General features: G+C 52.3%; 8 protein-coding genes across 8 annotated transcripts; all 8 read right to left on the bottom strand.

The window, feature by feature from the left end:
• Positions 1-4,418: 4,418 nt before the first annotated feature.
• On the bottom strand, positions 4,419-5,039 carry BKA78DRAFT_299774 (uncharacterized protein; the record flags this gene model as incomplete). The annotated part of the gene is made up of 2 exons (XM_066887112.1): positions 4,419-4,848; positions 4,900-5,039. The coding sequence occupies 2 exons, from the start codon at positions 5,037-5,039 to the stop codon at positions 4,419-4,421; spliced, it is 570 nt and encodes a 189-aa protein (XP_066738955.1).
• A 705-nt stretch (positions 5,040-5,744) lies between these two features.
• On the bottom strand, positions 5,745-6,311 carry BKA78DRAFT_299773 (uncharacterized protein; the record flags this gene model as incomplete). The annotated part of the gene is made up of 2 exons (XM_066887111.1): positions 5,745-6,129; positions 6,178-6,311. The coding sequence occupies 2 exons, from the start codon at positions 6,309-6,311 to the stop codon at positions 5,745-5,747; spliced, it is 519 nt and encodes a 172-aa protein (XP_066738954.1).
• Positions 6,312-7,540: 1,229 nt separating this feature from the next.
• BKA78DRAFT_356917 (uncharacterized protein) lies at positions 7,541-9,468 on the bottom strand (the record flags this gene model as incomplete). Its single annotated transcript, XM_066892137.1, has 4 exons — positions 7,541-7,567; positions 7,721-8,023; positions 8,888-9,380; positions 9,428-9,468. The coding sequence occupies 4 exons, from the start codon at positions 9,466-9,468 to the stop codon at positions 7,541-7,543; spliced, it is 864 nt and encodes a 287-aa protein (XP_066738953.1).
• Positions 9,469-10,245: 777 nt separating this feature from the next.
• BKA78DRAFT_299771 (uncharacterized protein) lies at positions 10,246-11,021 on the bottom strand (the record flags this gene model as incomplete). The annotated part of the gene is made up of 2 exons (XM_066887110.1): positions 10,246-10,817; positions 10,856-11,021. 2 exons carry the CDS (start codon positions 11,019-11,021, stop codon positions 10,246-10,248), a joined length of 738 nt encoding a protein of 245 aa, XP_066738952.1.
• Positions 11,022-12,000: 979 nt separating this feature from the next.
• BKA78DRAFT_299770 (uncharacterized protein) lies at positions 12,001-12,511 on the bottom strand (the record flags this gene model as incomplete). The annotated part of the gene is made up of 2 exons (XM_066887109.1): positions 12,001-12,382; positions 12,474-12,511. The coding sequence occupies 2 exons, from the start codon at positions 12,509-12,511 to the stop codon at positions 12,001-12,003; spliced, it is 420 nt and encodes a 139-aa protein (XP_066738951.1).
• Positions 12,512-12,907: 396 nt separating this feature from the next.
• On the bottom strand, positions 12,908-13,468 carry BKA78DRAFT_299769 (uncharacterized protein; the record flags this gene model as incomplete). Its single annotated transcript, XM_066887108.1, has 3 exons — positions 12,908-13,177; positions 13,255-13,375; positions 13,428-13,468. 3 exons carry the CDS (start codon positions 13,466-13,468, stop codon positions 12,908-12,910), a joined length of 432 nt encoding a protein of 143 aa, XP_066738950.1.
• Positions 13,469-14,341: 873 nt separating this feature from the next.
• BKA78DRAFT_299768 (uncharacterized protein) lies at positions 14,342-14,873 on the bottom strand (the record flags this gene model as incomplete). Its single annotated transcript, XM_066887107.1, has 2 exons — positions 14,342-14,780; positions 14,833-14,873. The coding sequence occupies 2 exons, from the start codon at positions 14,871-14,873 to the stop codon at positions 14,342-14,344; spliced, it is 480 nt and encodes a 159-aa protein (XP_066738949.1).
• Positions 14,874-16,226: 1,353 nt separating this feature from the next.
• Positions 16,227-16,568, bottom strand: BKA78DRAFT_356913 (uncharacterized protein; the record flags this gene model as incomplete). The annotated part of the gene is made up of 2 exons (XM_066892136.1): positions 16,227-16,476; positions 16,528-16,568. 2 exons carry the CDS (start codon positions 16,566-16,568, stop codon positions 16,227-16,229), a joined length of 291 nt encoding a protein of 96 aa, XP_066738948.1.
• Positions 16,569-17,069: the final 501 nt, after the last annotated feature.

Raw genomic sequence — 17,069 nt, 5'->3', positions numbered from 1 at the left:
CGCGTGAATGCTGGTAATGGTTCTCGGGTGAGACGGGCGAGTGAGGTTGAGGATGCTTGGTGGTGGTTGTGATGGTAGGTGTAGGGTGGAGGGTTGAGGACGGCGGACGGTGGACGAGATCGATGAAGTGCTCCTCAGAATTCCTGCGCTAGGTCACGAAAGCAGGCGGCATCACTTAGCATGGGAATGGTTTGCAATTCGAGTGGACTATATTAACACTTGGGCTGTCAAGTGTTGTCGGCAAATGCTGCCCCCAGAACAATGCCATTATTGCAGTACTACACAGCCCTCCGTTGCATCCATCACCCTTCAGTATCGACATCAAGCCGCATCACAGATAATCTTGGTTGTCAAAGTCATCATAGATCCAGCTTTCTTCGACCTGGTCCCTCTTGTCCTCGTCCTCCTCCGCGAGCGTCTTCATCGCCTCCACCCTGAGCACACCAGCGGCATTTTTGGCAGCTTCACAGTGCTCTACGACAAATTCGCTTTAGAAATTGGGGCGCAACGAGGTCAACGCAGTTTTCCATAGATTACCGGACGGTGAAGACCTCGCGATGCTGTTCGATTTTGCAGTCTCTGGGCAGGATAGGGAAAAGTCGCGGAGCGCGTTGATGCATCACTTCACGCCAGCATTTCCACGTCCGAGTCTGAACGCAAAGACCGAAAGGTAGGCTTTGATCCTCCAGCTCGCTCTGTTTCTTCCTGCTACCAGACATTCCATGCCACACGCGCAAGATGTCTGGCTACTTTCGTCGCCGTGTCGTTGACGAGACAAGTCTCGCAGGCCTCAGAGTCTAATGCGCATGTAAATTCCTTCCATCACCGCTGCAGATGGATGAGGCACATTGCACCTGCGTCCCCATAACCCTTGAAAAAGACATGCATCGTCCAAGAGAATAGGAACTGCTCCCAAAGCTGCGGAACAGGTACCTGTATTCTGCCTGCATGGCGTCTTCTCACCCGACGTACCCCTGAGCCATTTACCCCTTCAACATTCCTTGTCTCCAAGGCTTCCTGTCGAGAGTAGACTGCATCCATTCATTATTGGACGCTGAACGCGTTAGTGGCTGGCGTTTGAGCTGAAGTGGTCCAGCCTGTTGCGTCAGATCGGCGAGCTAAGCGCGTCTTTGCTCCCTGCTTACTTGGGAGTTGGCCTCGTTGATTGGGTGTGGCTACCTGCAGAAGAAAGGAAGCATCGAAGCCGGCCGCGTGTATCCTTCGTCCCTCAAAAGAATCAAGATGGAGTAACAAAATCGCCCTTTGGTCTGCGCTCTACTATTTTCCTACAACTGCAACTACTATTTTCCTACAACTGCAACTACTACAGTCTCGCCCTATTCACATCTCCACAAGTCTGGTCCATTCGGGCAGACATGCTAATTCTTTCTCTTCATCTCGTTCATCCCCCGGCAAGCTGGAGGAAGGTGAGACGACTACGACGCAGAGTCCCGAAGGCGGACGGGGAATTAGGCGCTGCGAAATGGCACCTTTTGGTGAGGGGGCTCCGGTGAAAAGCAGAGGATGGCACGCGCTAAACCCAAATAGGAACCAATCAAAGTTTGGATTTAGTCAGCAAAGGGAAGCCTGCACGTGAGTGGTGAGCACCAGGGAGGTCCTCCACTACAACAACTAGCGCGACGATAACCAGCGCAACAACAACCAGCACAATAACATCCAGCACAATGGACAGCGCGACAGACTAGCCCGACAAACCAGCGCAACGGACAGCTCGACGGACAGCGCGATGAACCAGAGCGACGAACTAGCGCGACGATATAGTCCAGTTCCCCGTCCTTGCGTCCTCCGGCTTGGTGAGTCTTGCGCCACCTTGCCGGGGGTGTTTAGATGGATTCCTGTACCAATCCATCTACGGTCCATATTATTGGCGTCCACTACGCCAACTCAGTGAGCTAAACCTGATCCATCCAAATCACGCTTCATCAAGTATCTCTGGCTGCGTGGAAAAGCGTCTGCGAGTCGGAACCAGTGAGAATACGACAGCAAGACGTCCATGAGAACAAAGCCTCTTCCAGATTTGGTGCCTTGCTTAAGGCCAGGGGCTCCAGATACACTTTGGTTGGATACAAGCTGTAGAGTGACGCTGCTGTCGATCTCGGCGCGGACATGCCGTTCATGCTCCGGGACTGTCAGCCAAAGAGGCCTGCCATCACTTGCCACGATTACGTGTCCGGCGTGCGGCATTTATCGTCACTTGTTGGATATTAATGATACTGACTGGCTCATACGTCTTTCGCCCTGTCTCCAGTTCTAAACCTGAATGCTTCAGTCCACGGACATGCCTGGTTCGACTCAGGGGTAGTATCACAACCATGCAGCGTGCGCCAACGGATAAGACACTATGTCTGTGTTGGTGGTAAAGCGTCATGTCCATGACAGGATTCCCAACTCCGAGCAAGAGCATCGTGTTGGTTGTACATTGGCTCGCTTGGAACTCACCAACGCAGTGTCTTTTCACCGAGTGCAGCTTTGTGGGTAAAGGGGGTGTATAAAGAGACGCTACATTCGGACAGCTTGCGCTCCTCACATCGCACGACCAACTCAGTCGAACATCATCTTCGCAACCAAGCGATATTGAACTTCCAACTCGACCCAAGTCAGTCTCCAAGGTCCACTTTCCCCGTCCGATTCTCCTATTATCCATGAATCGCTAACGCAATGATGGACAGACCTTAAAATGTGTGAAATACTATACTTTATTATTGTACGCAAATGCGGCCACACGTGGTGGAACGACACTGCGGAGGAGCCATGCCTGGCCAAGTGCGGAAATTGGAAGGACAACAAAGAAGACTCAAGATGGCCCGACAAAAACAATCCGTGCGAGGAATGCAAAACCAACGGGTCCTGGAAGCAGACTAAGAGCGGCGAATGGAAGAAGGCCGAAGACATCACACGTGGGGAGGCTTTGTAGAGATCATGGAGACATCTGGACCGAGTTCTTCATCATCGATGAGGGGATCGATCATCACGCTCGTCCGTGGGGGGTTTGATGGGAGCACTTGCCCCTCTCTACACACTCGTTTGACCCGTGACTGCGGCGATTCAAAGTAGCGGATCTAGTTTCGAGAAACTTTTGGCAGTTCAATCAAGCCGAGAAAACCCTGCTCCACCAACTTTTGACACTGCTTTGTCGCCTCCTCCCTGTCGAGGCCTTCCACCGAAGAGCCAAACTTTCAACGTCTGCCTCAGTCTTTTCCAACACTTCATCTCTAAGCGCCGCCACCAATGTAAAACTTCCAAACCAACACTTCTGAATTGCATATTCTTCAGCAACTCATCCATCTTCAGGTGATGATCCTTGCCCGAAAACTTGGTCTCGCACAGCGCATGTCCATAGAGCGAGAAATGAACGACCCCAGTGCGAACGTCTCAGTCCGCGGTCCCATGTGCCCATATCCATGATCACCCACAAGCTTGCCGTCTTTCACTTTCCTCACATCAGGCTCTGAACCCATGAAATCGGCGCAGCCCACGCGATCCATCCGGCCAAGGTCCACGAGCTGTGCATCGCCGTTTGTATCAAGGACGACATTGTTTAGTTGGATGTAGCTGCACTACGCTTTCTAGCCAGGACTCCAGCACTTGATGTTGGCGGACATTTCGTGCTGCGTTACTGCGAGCATGCGACAGTCCTCGTCGCATCCCGCGCGCTGCTGATGCTTCTGCAGCCGCATCTACAGGTTGCGGTTGGCCTTCCAGTCGTCAGGGTCGCGAGGCGGCGGGATCATCTCGACAAAGTGCGCGTCTGGAAGTCCAAGTAGCTGTCCATGATGAAGGGGTGCTGTGATGGCTCACGCACGAAGCTCGCGTTGCCACTCCTCACGGCCGCGCTCTGACCCCAAAAGCTTGACTGCGATCTGGGGCGTCAGTCTGTAGACGAAGCTCGTGCCGCCAAGGCCGATGAATCTGGGCTTTTCCATGTTGATCTTTGATGGTCTGCTGCTTTTTTCGTGACTTGTCAGGGTGCACTGCTTTTGTAGGTTGGCAAGCGCTTTCCGGCGCTTACGGAGTCAGTTGGTTGGATGATGGGACAGTGCCTTGCGTGAGCGGTGCTCCTCTTCGGTTGGTTGGCTCAATGCATGTCAAGCGCACCCTTCTCCTTTTGGCAGTATGCGGCAAAGTCACGACCTCAAATCCACGACGTCAGGCAAAAGTGTCTCGAATCGGCAAGTCAGTCTTTTCAGTCAATTTGCGGAGTACTTTTGCTATACAATTCCCTTTGAAAGCCCTCAAAAGAATCAAACAGTCAACCTGAATCCCTTCTCATGCTCGGTGAGTCCATACGGCTTGCTGTTTCCGTCGCTCTTAATTTGCCCTGTCAGCCTGAACTCCCGTGCAACAGAAGAGGTTAGCATTGTTTGGCAAGAAATTATTTAGTGGGTAGAGATGTACCTTTAGCTCAGAATGAGAAACAACCGGAATAGTGCGATGCCGTCAAAGGACTCGACGGAATGGTTCCGGGTCTGCTGAGTCTGAGAAGTCCTCCGATGGCTCGAATACGTCGTCTGAGGTGTCGTAGGAAGTGGAAAAGTCCTCCCTCTCCTCCAGATTGAGAATTGGCGATCTCGACAGGAGACAGGAGACGTTGGGGACTTGACAGTGGAGGTTTCGGCGAAGGAGTAACGGTATGGAAATGGGACAATTCCAACCTCCTCTTCACGAACCTCCTTGAACTGCTCGCTGGTGTTCTTGGAACGCTTGGTCTGGAAAAGTCCAGGTCGTGCTGGGAAATCAATGGTCTGACTTGGAGTACCCGGACGTTGTTCGGTCTTGGAATCGTCTCGGAGAGCGTTGATGGTAGAGAGGCTGCGGTGGCTTCCAATTCTGACAAATGGGATCAGTAATTGAGCTTGGGGGGATTCGCACGTGGCCTACCGTTCACCCTGCGTTTGGTCGTTAGCAATATTGTCTACCGTCGATGTTCCAGTCTTCGATTGTCTCTTGTTGCGTTTAGTGGCCAAACTGTTCTTGATGCGAGTCATGGCTTTGCTTAGCCACATGCGGATCTTGGCCATGTCAGCTGTGATTGAGAAGGTTTGGAAGACGTTGACCCTAAAAGGATGGTGTTTAAGCTTCGAGGTAGGTTTTGATGTGGGTGCTGAAGGGACGATGATAGAAAGCAGCTAGGATGCTGGAAACGAGTAAATGTGGTTAGGAGCTTTTTATACAAAGTGCGTGGACTGTCTCAGATGCAATCTGATATCATTTACTTTGAAATCAAAGAATACATACATAGCAGTGGGAAAAGCACTGGAACTGTAGGGACAAAACAGATTTCGTTGGCGCAACGGAGTTTTCGCGTTCTTCAAGGTCGAGGATGCTGTTGTCTTCTAGCTTTGCTCCTTTCGTGGTGATATGGACGGTGGAGAACTTGGCAAAGGAGAGGCGATATGGGTAGCGTTGGATGCCTACTTCGTGCTCGGCAAGTTCAAGCGACTCACCATTTTGGTTTACTGGAGATGGTAGACACGGAACGGAAGCACCATTTGAATATTGAGGGAGAGTCTCTTGCATTAACCCACAAACACCGTTTCCACTTGAACCAGCTCCAAAGCCCCTGAATCGCCCAGCCCGCCACCTTGAACACCTGTTCAACAGAGGATATTAGCATTTCCTATCAAGAGGGTCACTTTCTTGATGAGATTGTACCTTCAGAGCAAGCATCACCGGAGTACACTGGCTATCGGAGCGATAGGACCAGCTACAATGGCCACGAAATTTTAAAGAAGCCTTCTCAGGGGTCCAGCATCTGAAAACTCGGATTGTTCGTCAATTTCGTCGAACTCGCTGGAGTAGTCGGAGGACCCAGAAGAGTCCTCGCGCTCCTCTAACTCGAGAACCAGCCGGTTTGCAAGGTGGACCTTGGCTGGCGGAGCGTGGGTACTGGCGGAGTTGGCGTATGAAATCCGGTATGGGAATCGTCGAATTCCAACTTCGCCTTGCCGCAGTTGCCTTGGCTCGTCGTACTTGCCCTCGCTTTTGACTTGTGGAATTGACTCCAGGTCGGTGCTGGCAGCTGAAATGTAATGGGACGCAGAGGTGTGCATGTTGCCGTCGTTTGATTGGGTTTCGACAGGACCAATACCGCGTTCGCTTCTGTTGCCGCTGAATGTGGTTATTTATTGGGTTTTAGCCAAGGAGCAGGAGACCTACTGCTCAGAGGCCGGGATAGCAGCGTCATCCTTCGCTGGGACCGGGGTCTTTGTAAGGTTCTGGTGTTTTCTGGCCGTGAAAAGACGTTTGATCCGCTTGCGGACCTTGCCCACCCAGAGACAGGGACCGGACATGATGGATCTGATTTGCAGTGTGCTAGAGATCGTAGCTGAGGAGATTCAATTGAAGAGATCTGGTTAGGATTGTGGTCGTGGTTATGGAGGAGTGAGATTGAGAGTGAGATTGAGAGAGATGAGTGGATGCGGTTGGCATGGAGGATTGTGAAAGACTAGATTCGCTAACGACACTATTGTGAACTAGATCAGGTGACACTGAGGGTTGTGAATGTGAAAGTGAGTGAATGCCGAAGTGGACTGCCAAGACGCACGACAGTCACCTACACTGCATTGTTAGTTCGAGCAGCAGTGCTACCAAGCCACAGGCTGACCAACTGTGGCTTGTATGTCCTTGCTATTGCTCTTGTTTTTGAAACAAAGCTTGTTGTTCTGTTGTCAAATCAGACACTTCAGACTAGATGACGAATCTCCTGACAGAATTCTTGCCCAGAAGATCGCATCTTCGTTTGCCGGCAGGCTTGCAAATGCAACGTTAATGGACAACCTTGGTTGCTATATTTTATACTGTCGACTTTAAATCTTCATACCCCCATCTTCAAGAGGGGCCATTTCAAATCGGCCCTCAACTCATACTGATTCTGATGGAGGCTAGCACCTCCGCGGACGGCTCCCAGATGATGCCCTTGCTCTTGCAAAACAACCCGAATTGCTTAGGCGCAAGTTCACGGCCAATGTCGATGCGAATTCCAGTGATGGTCCTCGATCCTGACGTACACATCGGAAAGTCCGTCCAAAGAGAAGAACCGATGCATCTGCGGGGCGAAAAATCCGTGGAATGTTGGCGCCGGTTGATGGCGTTGCAACTCGACCTCTTGTCGGATCTCATCAGTGATGTGTGTCTCGATGTCGGCCTCCCCAGGCCAATCGAGCGCATATACAGCAAAATACCTCTATATATCCTACACAACTATCTCATAGCGCACTTTGGCTCCTGCTTCCAGGCTTGGGTGCCAACTGAGGACGAATTTGAATGGAAATGAAGGTGCGGTCCTCGATACGCAAGGAAAGACGCTCCGACTTGCAAAATCGACTTGATCTGCAAAATTTGAATGCAGCTCCTGGGTCTCTGCTTTCCTGCACTCAGGACTCTCATCTTTCCATCGTCCTCTTTATAGACTACAGCCTCACCACCATCCACGTTGGTCCCAGCTTCGCCCACATGTCCTCTGCTGGCTCCAGTCTTGGCCATGTCATTGGCCAGGGCTTCTCCACCCCTCAGACTGTCATTATTGAGGGCAGAGGACGTTGAAATTCTAAAGTGCGTTAGCTAGTAAGCTCGAATGACGGACGCTCAATCGCTTCCTCTTTGGCGGCGTTTCTCCCGCTCCACTTGATGAATCGCCTCCCTCTGTGTCCATGGCCCTGTAATCCCAGTCTCCGGTTCGAAATCCTCAATCCTGACATACAGTTCCCCCCAGTAAAGCCCGAAGAAGCGATGATGTAAGCTCTCTGTCCTCGTCGGTGTTGTTTGCCTCGACTTCCACCATTCCAGGCCTGTCCATGAGTGCGAAAATGGCCAACTCCAGCTCTGCCCTGAGAACTAGCAGCTTCTTGTAGAAGGTTCGGTAGGCCATGATAATCTTCTTCAGTTCGTAGAAGAGTTCCACGTCGGGTGATAAGCTGTACTTTGGTGCGTCGTACTTGGGGAGCCATGGGCAATGATGTTGATGTTCAGAATGCAGTAAGTGATAGAGGTGCACTTGAAGTCCCTGTCTACTTTGTCAGCAACAGAATTCGTGATGCGTTGCCGATCATGCCAAACAGAAATGCGATGCTCAGGACCATTCATGATTCGAGCAAGCTGTGGCGTAGCTGACCACGTAGGCTGGCAGCTGTTGGACAATCGGCATCAGCTGGACGTGTTGGGATCTGCATCGTGGAAATGTTAGGTGCTGCAGGATTTTGATGGCGGTGAAGGCCGCAAAGAAGCTTGGGTTGTCTGGTGTGCGCGAGGCGTCCGCGCAAGACTGGAAATTCGGGTGTTCAAAAGTCAGCGCAGCCGCCCAGACAAAATTAGCACAATAGTTGTTAATTCAACAAACGAGAAATGCGCAATACCCGCACTCCTGTGGCTGTGCGAAAGGCGAATGTCCTCATAGCTTGAGCAAATCACTGACCAGCCTGAAATCCAGTCGTCCAAGTCTTCTTTTTTAGAGAGCGTATTCAGGGGTTGCCTCCCGCCGAATGCAATATGACCGTCCAAGCCAACAATGAATAATACGACCCAAATTCCAGCCAAGGAATAGCATGAGCCTTGTCACTGCAATCTCCAAACCCTAAAACGACAGTTCAAGCTTTCCAACACCATAAATCCGAGTGTTTCCAATCCAAAAAGCTGCCGCGAAGACTGGTACGGACACGAGTGGTTGCTGGACATGTCAGCAATGCAATCCCTCGGTATTGTTGACATCATCAAACCTGTGCTGATATCACCGTTGCGCCACCGATTCCAGCAACATGCATTCGTTCTTGGAGAAAGGTCCGGGAGGCTCGCTCTCTCGCTCTTGTCCCTCAGGGCGAAGCCAGACTCTCTCGTTTTCATCCTCTTCAGCTGTCGTTGGACGGCTGCGCACGAACCCCCATCTCTCTGGGTTCCATATGGAAGCCAAAGTTTCAAGAATTTCGAACTGGACCAGAGTGCGCCATGGAGCATTGCTGAAATAGCCGCGTGGCGGACCTTTGTTGGGCAAGCTCGGTGGGGGCATGAGACTGTCTTTTCGGGATGCTGTTTCTTCTTCGCGCTCGAGAGGAGTTGGCGGAGGGGGCATGCGACTAGTATTCCAGGCTACTATGTCTTCGCGTGAGAGAGGAGTCGGCGGGGCGTTTGCTTTCTTGACAAGGTCGGCGACCTCTACCAAGCCTTGCTCCACGGCACGAGTGCGATCCAATGTGACGTCAATCCTGGAATTCATGCCCTTGAAATGGGCTAGATTGGCGCGCGACGATTCATTCAAGTTGTCCATGAGCTCGATGAGTCTGTCAATCTTCGAGGGTGGCTCCTCTGATGGATCTTCGGGATCATGGCGAGGCTTTTTGGAGGGACTTTTGGGATCTTCACGAAGCTTTCTGTAACAACGTTAGCGGAGTCTTGGAGGATACAGTTCCGGGCGTACTGCTGAGCCTTGGACTTCTTTGACTTCTTGCCATGCCCCATGATAGTAGATGTTTTGCAGGCAGTGACCTGGTTCGACTAATAATGCTGCTCCGGAAGCGAGACGAAGTGAAGATGCAATATGTTGAGCTGTTGGATGGAGTGGGGCGAAGTAGAGTTGAGTATGTGTCCTGCCCACGCTGATTGAAGAAGAAGGAGCATGCGACCCTCAGTTTTGGCGCAGCTCAAGATCTGCAAGTACTGCGGTCGCGCTTGACATGGAAAGAGCGAAGAGAGGCGAGTATGAAGCTCTTGCGGTGGTCTTTGGCATGTGGCTCATCAGTGCATTCGAAGGTCGACACCAAAAACTCCCACTCGACTGAAACAATCCATCCGCAAAGGACAATCACAATGGGCAGGATTCTGCCCGAGTAGAGCTGTGCACTTTGCATGTCGTCGGCCGCTCGCGACAACCAAATGCTTTGCTGGCGATGAAGTTGTCATGTAGCAGAACTTGTCCAGCATGCAAACCCTTGACATGTTGGAGGAGAGCGCTTACTGCCGACTTTGCTCCAGACCGGACACATATCGGACCGTTACCCTGAGGCTGTGAAGCCCAAAAGACAGTTCCAAACCTAATAGCCTCCAGGAAAAGGAAATGCCTTAGGTTGTCCCAGGGGGCAGAGCTGAGTCTGGACAGTCCTTGAATTCGACGGGTACGATTGAAAAAGTATCCTGAACCAAACAGTCTGCTGGAAATGTCGCCTGAAGCAGGTTATATCGTTGGGTTTGCCGTCGACCATGTGAAGTCGGTGCGGTCGACCGCCTAGCCTCGCATTGTCAGCTGCCATGCCCGCTGGCTTCCCAAATGTACTCCCCCACGCCAACCGCGAGACCCGTCCTGGGCATGGCGGCACGCTGGAGCTGCTCGCCCGGATCCTCGGCCTTAATTGCGGACGAGGTCGTCGTCGGAGACGAGAAGACGGTGGGGATTTCGTACACATTTGTCGATACAGACTCGCGGGCGAGGCGGATTGGCGTTGATTTGGGGGCATGGTATCGGTGTATGGCCTGCTTCATTTGCAAGACGGGGGATTTGCGAGGCACTCCAATTCCCCAAATTGACGTCTGAGCAGCAAGTCTCTTCCCGATGGTGCAAGAGTCGAAGAGGTCAGAGGCCGTAGAGTGCGGGGTGGCCGTCGGCTGCCAGGATTGAGCGATGGGTGTGTCTTGCGAAGGACTTGCCGGAGGAGTTGTATTGCAGGTGGATACGTGGACCGACAGAGGCGAAGAGAAGATGACGACCGTGAGGAGAGGGTGAGCTTGGCAGATGGTTCGTGGTTGCGAAGAGCGTCGAAGTTGGAAGCTTTCAGAAGGCTGCGAAGTGAGTGCCGCCTTGGTTTGAGAGCTCGCTGGATTCCGCGGTCGTCAGATAAACACACGGGCTTACCTTGCCTGCTCGACGCCCGCCCAAGCATCGCCTGCCGCCTGCCCTTCCGCCCTCTGTGCGCAACTTCGAACGTAGGTAAAAACGCACAGGCTTCAAGATCCGTGAAGTGCACGGGCCGAGCTCTTTGCGCTCGCCGTCTGGTTGGCTCACCGTTTTCAGGGTCCATCACCACCTCCTCCACGCTGCCAACGCCAACCGGGCACGGCCACCTTTCGCAACTTCGAACAAAGCAAAATTCGAGATTTTTCTTTGCGCTCGTTGTCTGATTGGTCGGCGTTTTTTAAAGTTTCCAAGGGTCCACGGGGGAGGTCTGGGCGCTCCCGCGCACTCACCCCTGACGTCACCAGAACAGGCGCGTCTTTCAGCGCGCGTCACCCAAACACATCAGCAGCTTCCCCGGACTCTGTAACTGAGGCAGAATCTGGCCCTGTAAGTCTTTACAGGGCTCTCATCGAAGGGCTGTTGTTTCCACAATCACCGGGCAGCCGAAAGGTCCCTCAACCCGCGAAAATGCTCACCGTCGGCGATCAAGGAATTGCTGCGACTGCCTTCGCTTGTCAGGCCCACGAATACCACTATCTAAAAACCTTTGCATCAAGAAACTGGCAAGGTTGTCCCCCTAATCCAAAGGAATTTGGTGTCAAAACTGGATCAATGGCCACGCAAACACTTCACCCTTGGCGGCTTTTGATGACACTTCATCTTTGCAAACAGAGATCATTGGGGTATTTGGAAGTTGAGGATACTAAAACAATGTCACGACGTCCAGACGGCCAAACATTGTAGTCACTTTTCCTGTGAGAGGAATCTCTTTGTATTCGTCGCCTAAGCAAAATTCCATCGCTTTGTTTAACCACTACCGAGCGCCGCAGAAGCCAGAAGCCTCCATTGGATTTTGAAAAGACAAGTCTCTGATCATGATACGGCCAAAAATAATTGCCGGTCATGACATGGGAGCCAGTGGGACCTGACTCAAAGAAACAACATGGATTTGGTGTGGGTCCAGAATGCCACGGATATACCAGCTCAATTGTGGGCCAAAAGGAGCTGAAGATTGTCCAATGATCCCATGATCTCGCAGTAATCCAGTCCTCCTAGATGCGTCAGTAACAAAAACACTTGAAGATGGAAGACTAGCTCTCTCCTCAGTCAAAAAGTCTGGCAAACTCCTCCCATACCTCCTCCTCAGCTTCCTCGCGCGAGTAGGGGCCGCTGACCGATGCCGCGGCCCCAGAGCCAGCTTGGTTGTGGTGGTAACGCAGGTAGAGCGGATGAGCAGTATCGTCAATGGGCGTCATCAGCGGAAAGCCAGCACGAACGAGCTGCTGCTCCGAAATGGGTGCTGCACCGGACACAACGAGCCAACCAAGAACGGCAACAACCACGGCTCTGAGAGCGGCAGCCAATGTCCAACGAGCTGCAAGATATCGCTTGTGATCTCGCCGACCTCCATATTCGTCTCTTCGGGTTCTTCGGCGTCCATGGTTTGCGCAGAAGAGGATCCGCAGTTCTCTTTCGGATCCGTCTCTGGAGAAGTCGTATCGTGATTCCCCTTTGCAGGCTCGCTGAGGTTCAGAATGGTCAGTAAAGAGTAATGGTTGGAGCGTTCGACACTCACTCTGAGCTCTGCTTGTTTTCCGGCTGTTGGTCGGACATGATGGATTCAGGTGGTGTTAATAGCAGAGGTGGAAGGCTTTTAAAACAATGTGGCAAGTTTTGGGCAAAGTGATGTTGTGTTGTGCGCTGGAGCAGACAAGAAGGCGCCTGCGTCGCGATGGCTCCTACCAGCCTCAGGCATAGCCAACAGATTGCGGACAGTAGACAAATGAAAGCAAGCGCACTGTGTCCATTAAATACTTGAATTGATCACCCGAAATCCTGTCGACCGAAAGAAGCCTTTCGAAGCGGCCTCTCTGGCGTTACTGAATCTCTTTCAGACTCCAATTCGAAGCAAAAAGAGCCATGAGCGGCTAATCATTCTCTGATCCCGCACGACCCTGCTTGAAGCTTCATAAGCGGAAAGACTTGTAGATGGAAGATCAGCTCTTACCCTCAATCGAAAATTCGAGCAAGCTCGTCCCGGATCTCCTCCTCGGCCTCCTGGCGCGTGTAGGGGCCGCTGACAGCTGTCACGGCCCCGGAACCGCTTTGGTTGTGGTGATGCCGGAGGTAAAGCTGACCAGCGTCATCAACAGGTGTGATCGGCGTGAAGCCAGGCTGGACAAGCTGCTCCTCAGACACAGGTATATTGCCGGATGAGATGAGCCAGCCCAGAACAGCTGCAAGCACAACTCTGAGAACGGCAGCCAAAAACTTCGCCCGCTGTCCAACGAGTTCGAGACGTGTGGCTCGAGATGCTGGGCTTCGGGAATGAGCAAGCCGCTTGTGTTTTCGCCGACCTCTGTCTTCGCCTCTTCGGTCTCTTCGGCGTCGATGCTTTGCGCAGGCGAGGTGGCCTCGTTGTTCTCGATCGGATCCATCACGGGGGACGTCGTATCGTGATCTTCGTGTTCAGGATCCCTGACATTGCGATTGTCAGTGAAGTTCATGGATTAGAGCGCTCGACACTCACTCGGAGTCGTGTTGCTCGTTGCCCGCCTCTCGGTCGGACATCTTGGGCAAATTTGGTTTGAACGAGGCTGGAGGGTTGGTGGGAAGAAATTTTGAAAGCCCCGTACAAGATTCTGAGGTGTGTGGTGCGCTGGGCCTGCCTTGTCGGCTCCAGGAAGCAGCCACCCAAACAGTCGATGCGGAGTTTTACCACCACCAAGACTACCGCCAACTTGATCCACCGACACTTGACCCTCAACTAATCCTATCTCTGTTCCTTCATAGCTTTGCCGGTGGCCATTGTCGACAAGTGCCTGCTCGTCACCTTCGCTCTCGTCAACACGCGCCAATGCCCATGAAAACCCAAGTCTCTCCCCGACTGACACCGTTGCGTGCGCTTGCCGACCGACGTACGATCATAAAGTGCGCTCGACTGATTAGTCTCAATGCCAGATACCAAAGACTTCATTCAAGGAACAGAGACTGGCAAATGGAGTAATACTACTGGTTCCCATGATGTTGTGCCGTGCCCGCTACTTATTTGCTCGGCCTTTGCCTCGTCCTATACCCTTTTCCAATTCTCTAACAAACATTTTGGCTACATTGCTACTCTTTCGTCTGGCGAAACGCTTTCCATTGCTGAACTGCCAGCATTTGTGTCAGATAATGTGGACGATGCAGCGTGGCAAATTTGAACTTGAAAGTTGTCGTGGCAAGGCACTTTTGTCACTCGATTGGATGACTACGATTGTTCGGAATGTCACGAGCGCCGCATTTGAAGATTTGACTATTGTGACGGTATATTTTTAGGTCGTGACTCGCATAAGGAAGCAGACGTCACTCTAGACAAAGCAGTGGTCTATGTAGGGGTTGGAAAGTCCGGCTGAGCTACCATATCAATCAGTGACGACTCAAAAACCGGAAACTACCCTTACCTTATTCATAGCTATGGCGGAATTCCTCACGAATCTCCTCTTCGGCCTCCTCCCGCGTGTATGGGCCGCTGACCGCTGCCATAGCCCCGGCACCTCCTTGATGGTTGTGGTAGCGGAGGTACAGACTAGCCTCGTCGGCAGGCGTCATTAGCGAGAAGCCAGCCCGTTGCAGCTCCGCTTCAGAGAAGGGCATCACGCCAGACAAGATGACAAAGCTCAAAATAGCTATAGTCATGACTCCGAGTGCAGCAGCCAAAGCTTCCGCGCGCTGTCCAATGAGCTCCAAGATGTGAGGCTCGAGATCTTGTTCTTCAGGAATGACCAGGCCGCTTGTGTTCTCGCCGATGTTCGTCTCGTCGTTGGCGTTTTGCGCGGGAGAGGTGGGCTCAGGGTTCTCAATCGGCTCCGACATCGTATCATGATCTTCGTTCGCAGGCTCCCTGAAATCACAACGGTCAGTAAATCGTATGGATGGAAGCGCTCGGCACTCACTCTGAGCTCTGCTGCTCGTTCTCCGGCTGTTGATCCGCCATTGTGGGTTCAGGTGGTGTGTAGTTCGGTAGATGTTGAAGGTGTGGGGACGAATCTTGCAAGCTCCGGGCAAGATGTTGTTGTGGGGTGCGCTGGAGCAGACGACAAGGCCTCCGGCCAGCCTCAGGAAAGAGCCACCCGAACAGATTCGATGAGCCTGACTAACTGCATTTTCTCCCCTGACACTAAGCAAAACATTTCGCATTTGATGCTCGTGATGTTACGACAGCAAACGCTACCCATTGTGCTCTCGATGAACCTACTGCACCTGACGCAAATTACCATCCGAGAACCTCGACGTACATTTTATTTTGACGCTGAAAGCGCATGGATACAGCCATTCTAGTGGCCTCACAGAAACCGCAATGTGCCCTACTCAGCTCAGTTGGCAAAGACGTCTTTAGACTGGACTCAAGCTCTTACATTTCAACCAATACGACGAGATTGCTCCTCTCTGATCTCTCCTTCGGCCTCGTCGCGCTTGATGGACTGTGGCAACGGCTCCAGAGCCAGCTTCCTTGTAGTGGTAAAGGATATATAGCGGAGGACCAGCATCATCGACAGCCGTCATCAGTGAAAAACCGGCCTGGAGTAGCTGCTCTTCAGAAACTGGTAGAAAGCCAAGCGAGATGAGCGAGATCATAGTAGTGACCCTTGTGCAAGATAGCTCCTGTATTATAGGAGGGCAAAGTACAGTTGAAGGTGTGGTTGTCTTTAGATTTGCATTGAAATCAGACTCTACAGACCATCCGAAGAAACCTTTTTTTTCCGCTGCTGCCGCAGGCATATACGAAGGTCCGCCCACACCGAATCCCATCGATGTGGATGCAGGAGCTCAGACTGTGGGTTTCAGAGGAGAAATATCGCAGGAGTGGATGTGTGAGCTAGTCGTTGTATCTCAGGACAAAGCACCACGAACTGGGAAACTCCGAGTGATCTGTAGATGTGAGGACGAGCAGGCGGTCAGGCAAGCGATGTGCAACCACGACGCGATTAGCCGGAAGCAAGCAAACGAGCAGTTGATACTAAGTAGGGTGAAGCATGCAAAGACTTTGACCTGATCGCACGACCTCTCTATTCCATAGCGACCAATTGATTATCCATCCCATCGCGCCCTGACAGTAGACGACCCATAGAACTACAATCAATCAGTGACGATACTCGAAGACTGAGAGACACTCACCTTATCCGAAGCGACGAACAAGTTCTTCGCGGAAGACCGTGGAAGCCTCATCCCTTGTGTATGGACCACTGACGCTTGCAGTGGCTCCAGAGCCTCCAGGTTCATGAAGATGGTGGCGCAAATAGAGCTCCATCTCATCTTCCGCGGTTGGCGTGATGGGCGAGAACCCGGCCTACACCAGTTGCTCCTCAGATACCGGGACGATGCCAAGCACGAGGAGTGAGATCAATGCAGCGGCCATCATCTCTCCAATGACAGCAATGCAACGCTCTTGAAAAAGCTTCAGAACGTCCGGTGACACAGGCTGGCTCTTCGGGCTATCTCCGTGACCGTGGTTGCTGGATGGGGCCGCCTCGCTGTGCTCTGAAGACGTGCCGTCGCTCTCGGCTGGATTCGTGGTGGGAGATGATTCGGGAGGCTCGCTAGAATGCAAACGGTGAGCAAAAACCAAGTAATGGCCTGAAAGGTCTTACCCGGAGCGACCTTGATGGTTTTCTGGCATGCGCTTGGGCATGATGCGCGGCGATGGGTTGTGTGATTCGGTAAAGGCGGGAGTGTCTAAGGGACGGTGTTGTGGTGAAGGTTCAAGCGGAAATATGGTGCTCTGCGCAGGCTGGGCCAACGGGCAGGCGCGCGTCCTGCTTCCTTCTTTTCAACCCCAGGAAAGAGCGCGGCCAAATTGAGCAAGCGCACCGCGGGCATGACTGCGGAGTGTACGCCAAAAGGAATCATTTACAAATCTTACAATTTCACATCAAGGGCGATGAGTTGCTGTTAGATATGGTTAGAATTGTCTTGTGTCAGAGCAAAGGAATTGAAGTAATTTCATCTCGGAATCCAGCCTAAACAAAACTTTTTGTCTAGTGGAAGACTCGGGCCAAGTCCTCCCGCATTTGTTCTTCTTCCTGACAGTGTGCGGGCCACTTATTCCGCCTGTGGCTCCAGATCACTTAAAAGGTGGCTGTGGTGGCGAATGTAGGGCGTGTAGTCAACGGGCGTCATAAAAGAGAGAAAT

The sequence above is a fragment of the Phyllosticta capitalensis genome (genome assembly GCF_038381095.1).
Source record: "Phyllosticta capitalensis strain CBS 128856 chromosome Unknown BKA78scaffold_12, whole genome shotgun sequence".
In the NCBI taxonomy this organism is placed as follows: domain Eukaryota; kingdom Fungi; phylum Ascomycota; class Dothideomycetes; order Botryosphaeriales; family Phyllostictaceae; genus Phyllosticta; species Phyllosticta capitalensis.
The sequence above is the reverse complement of the archived record's forward strand: the minus strand, read 5'-3'. Positions and strand labels throughout refer to the sequence as shown.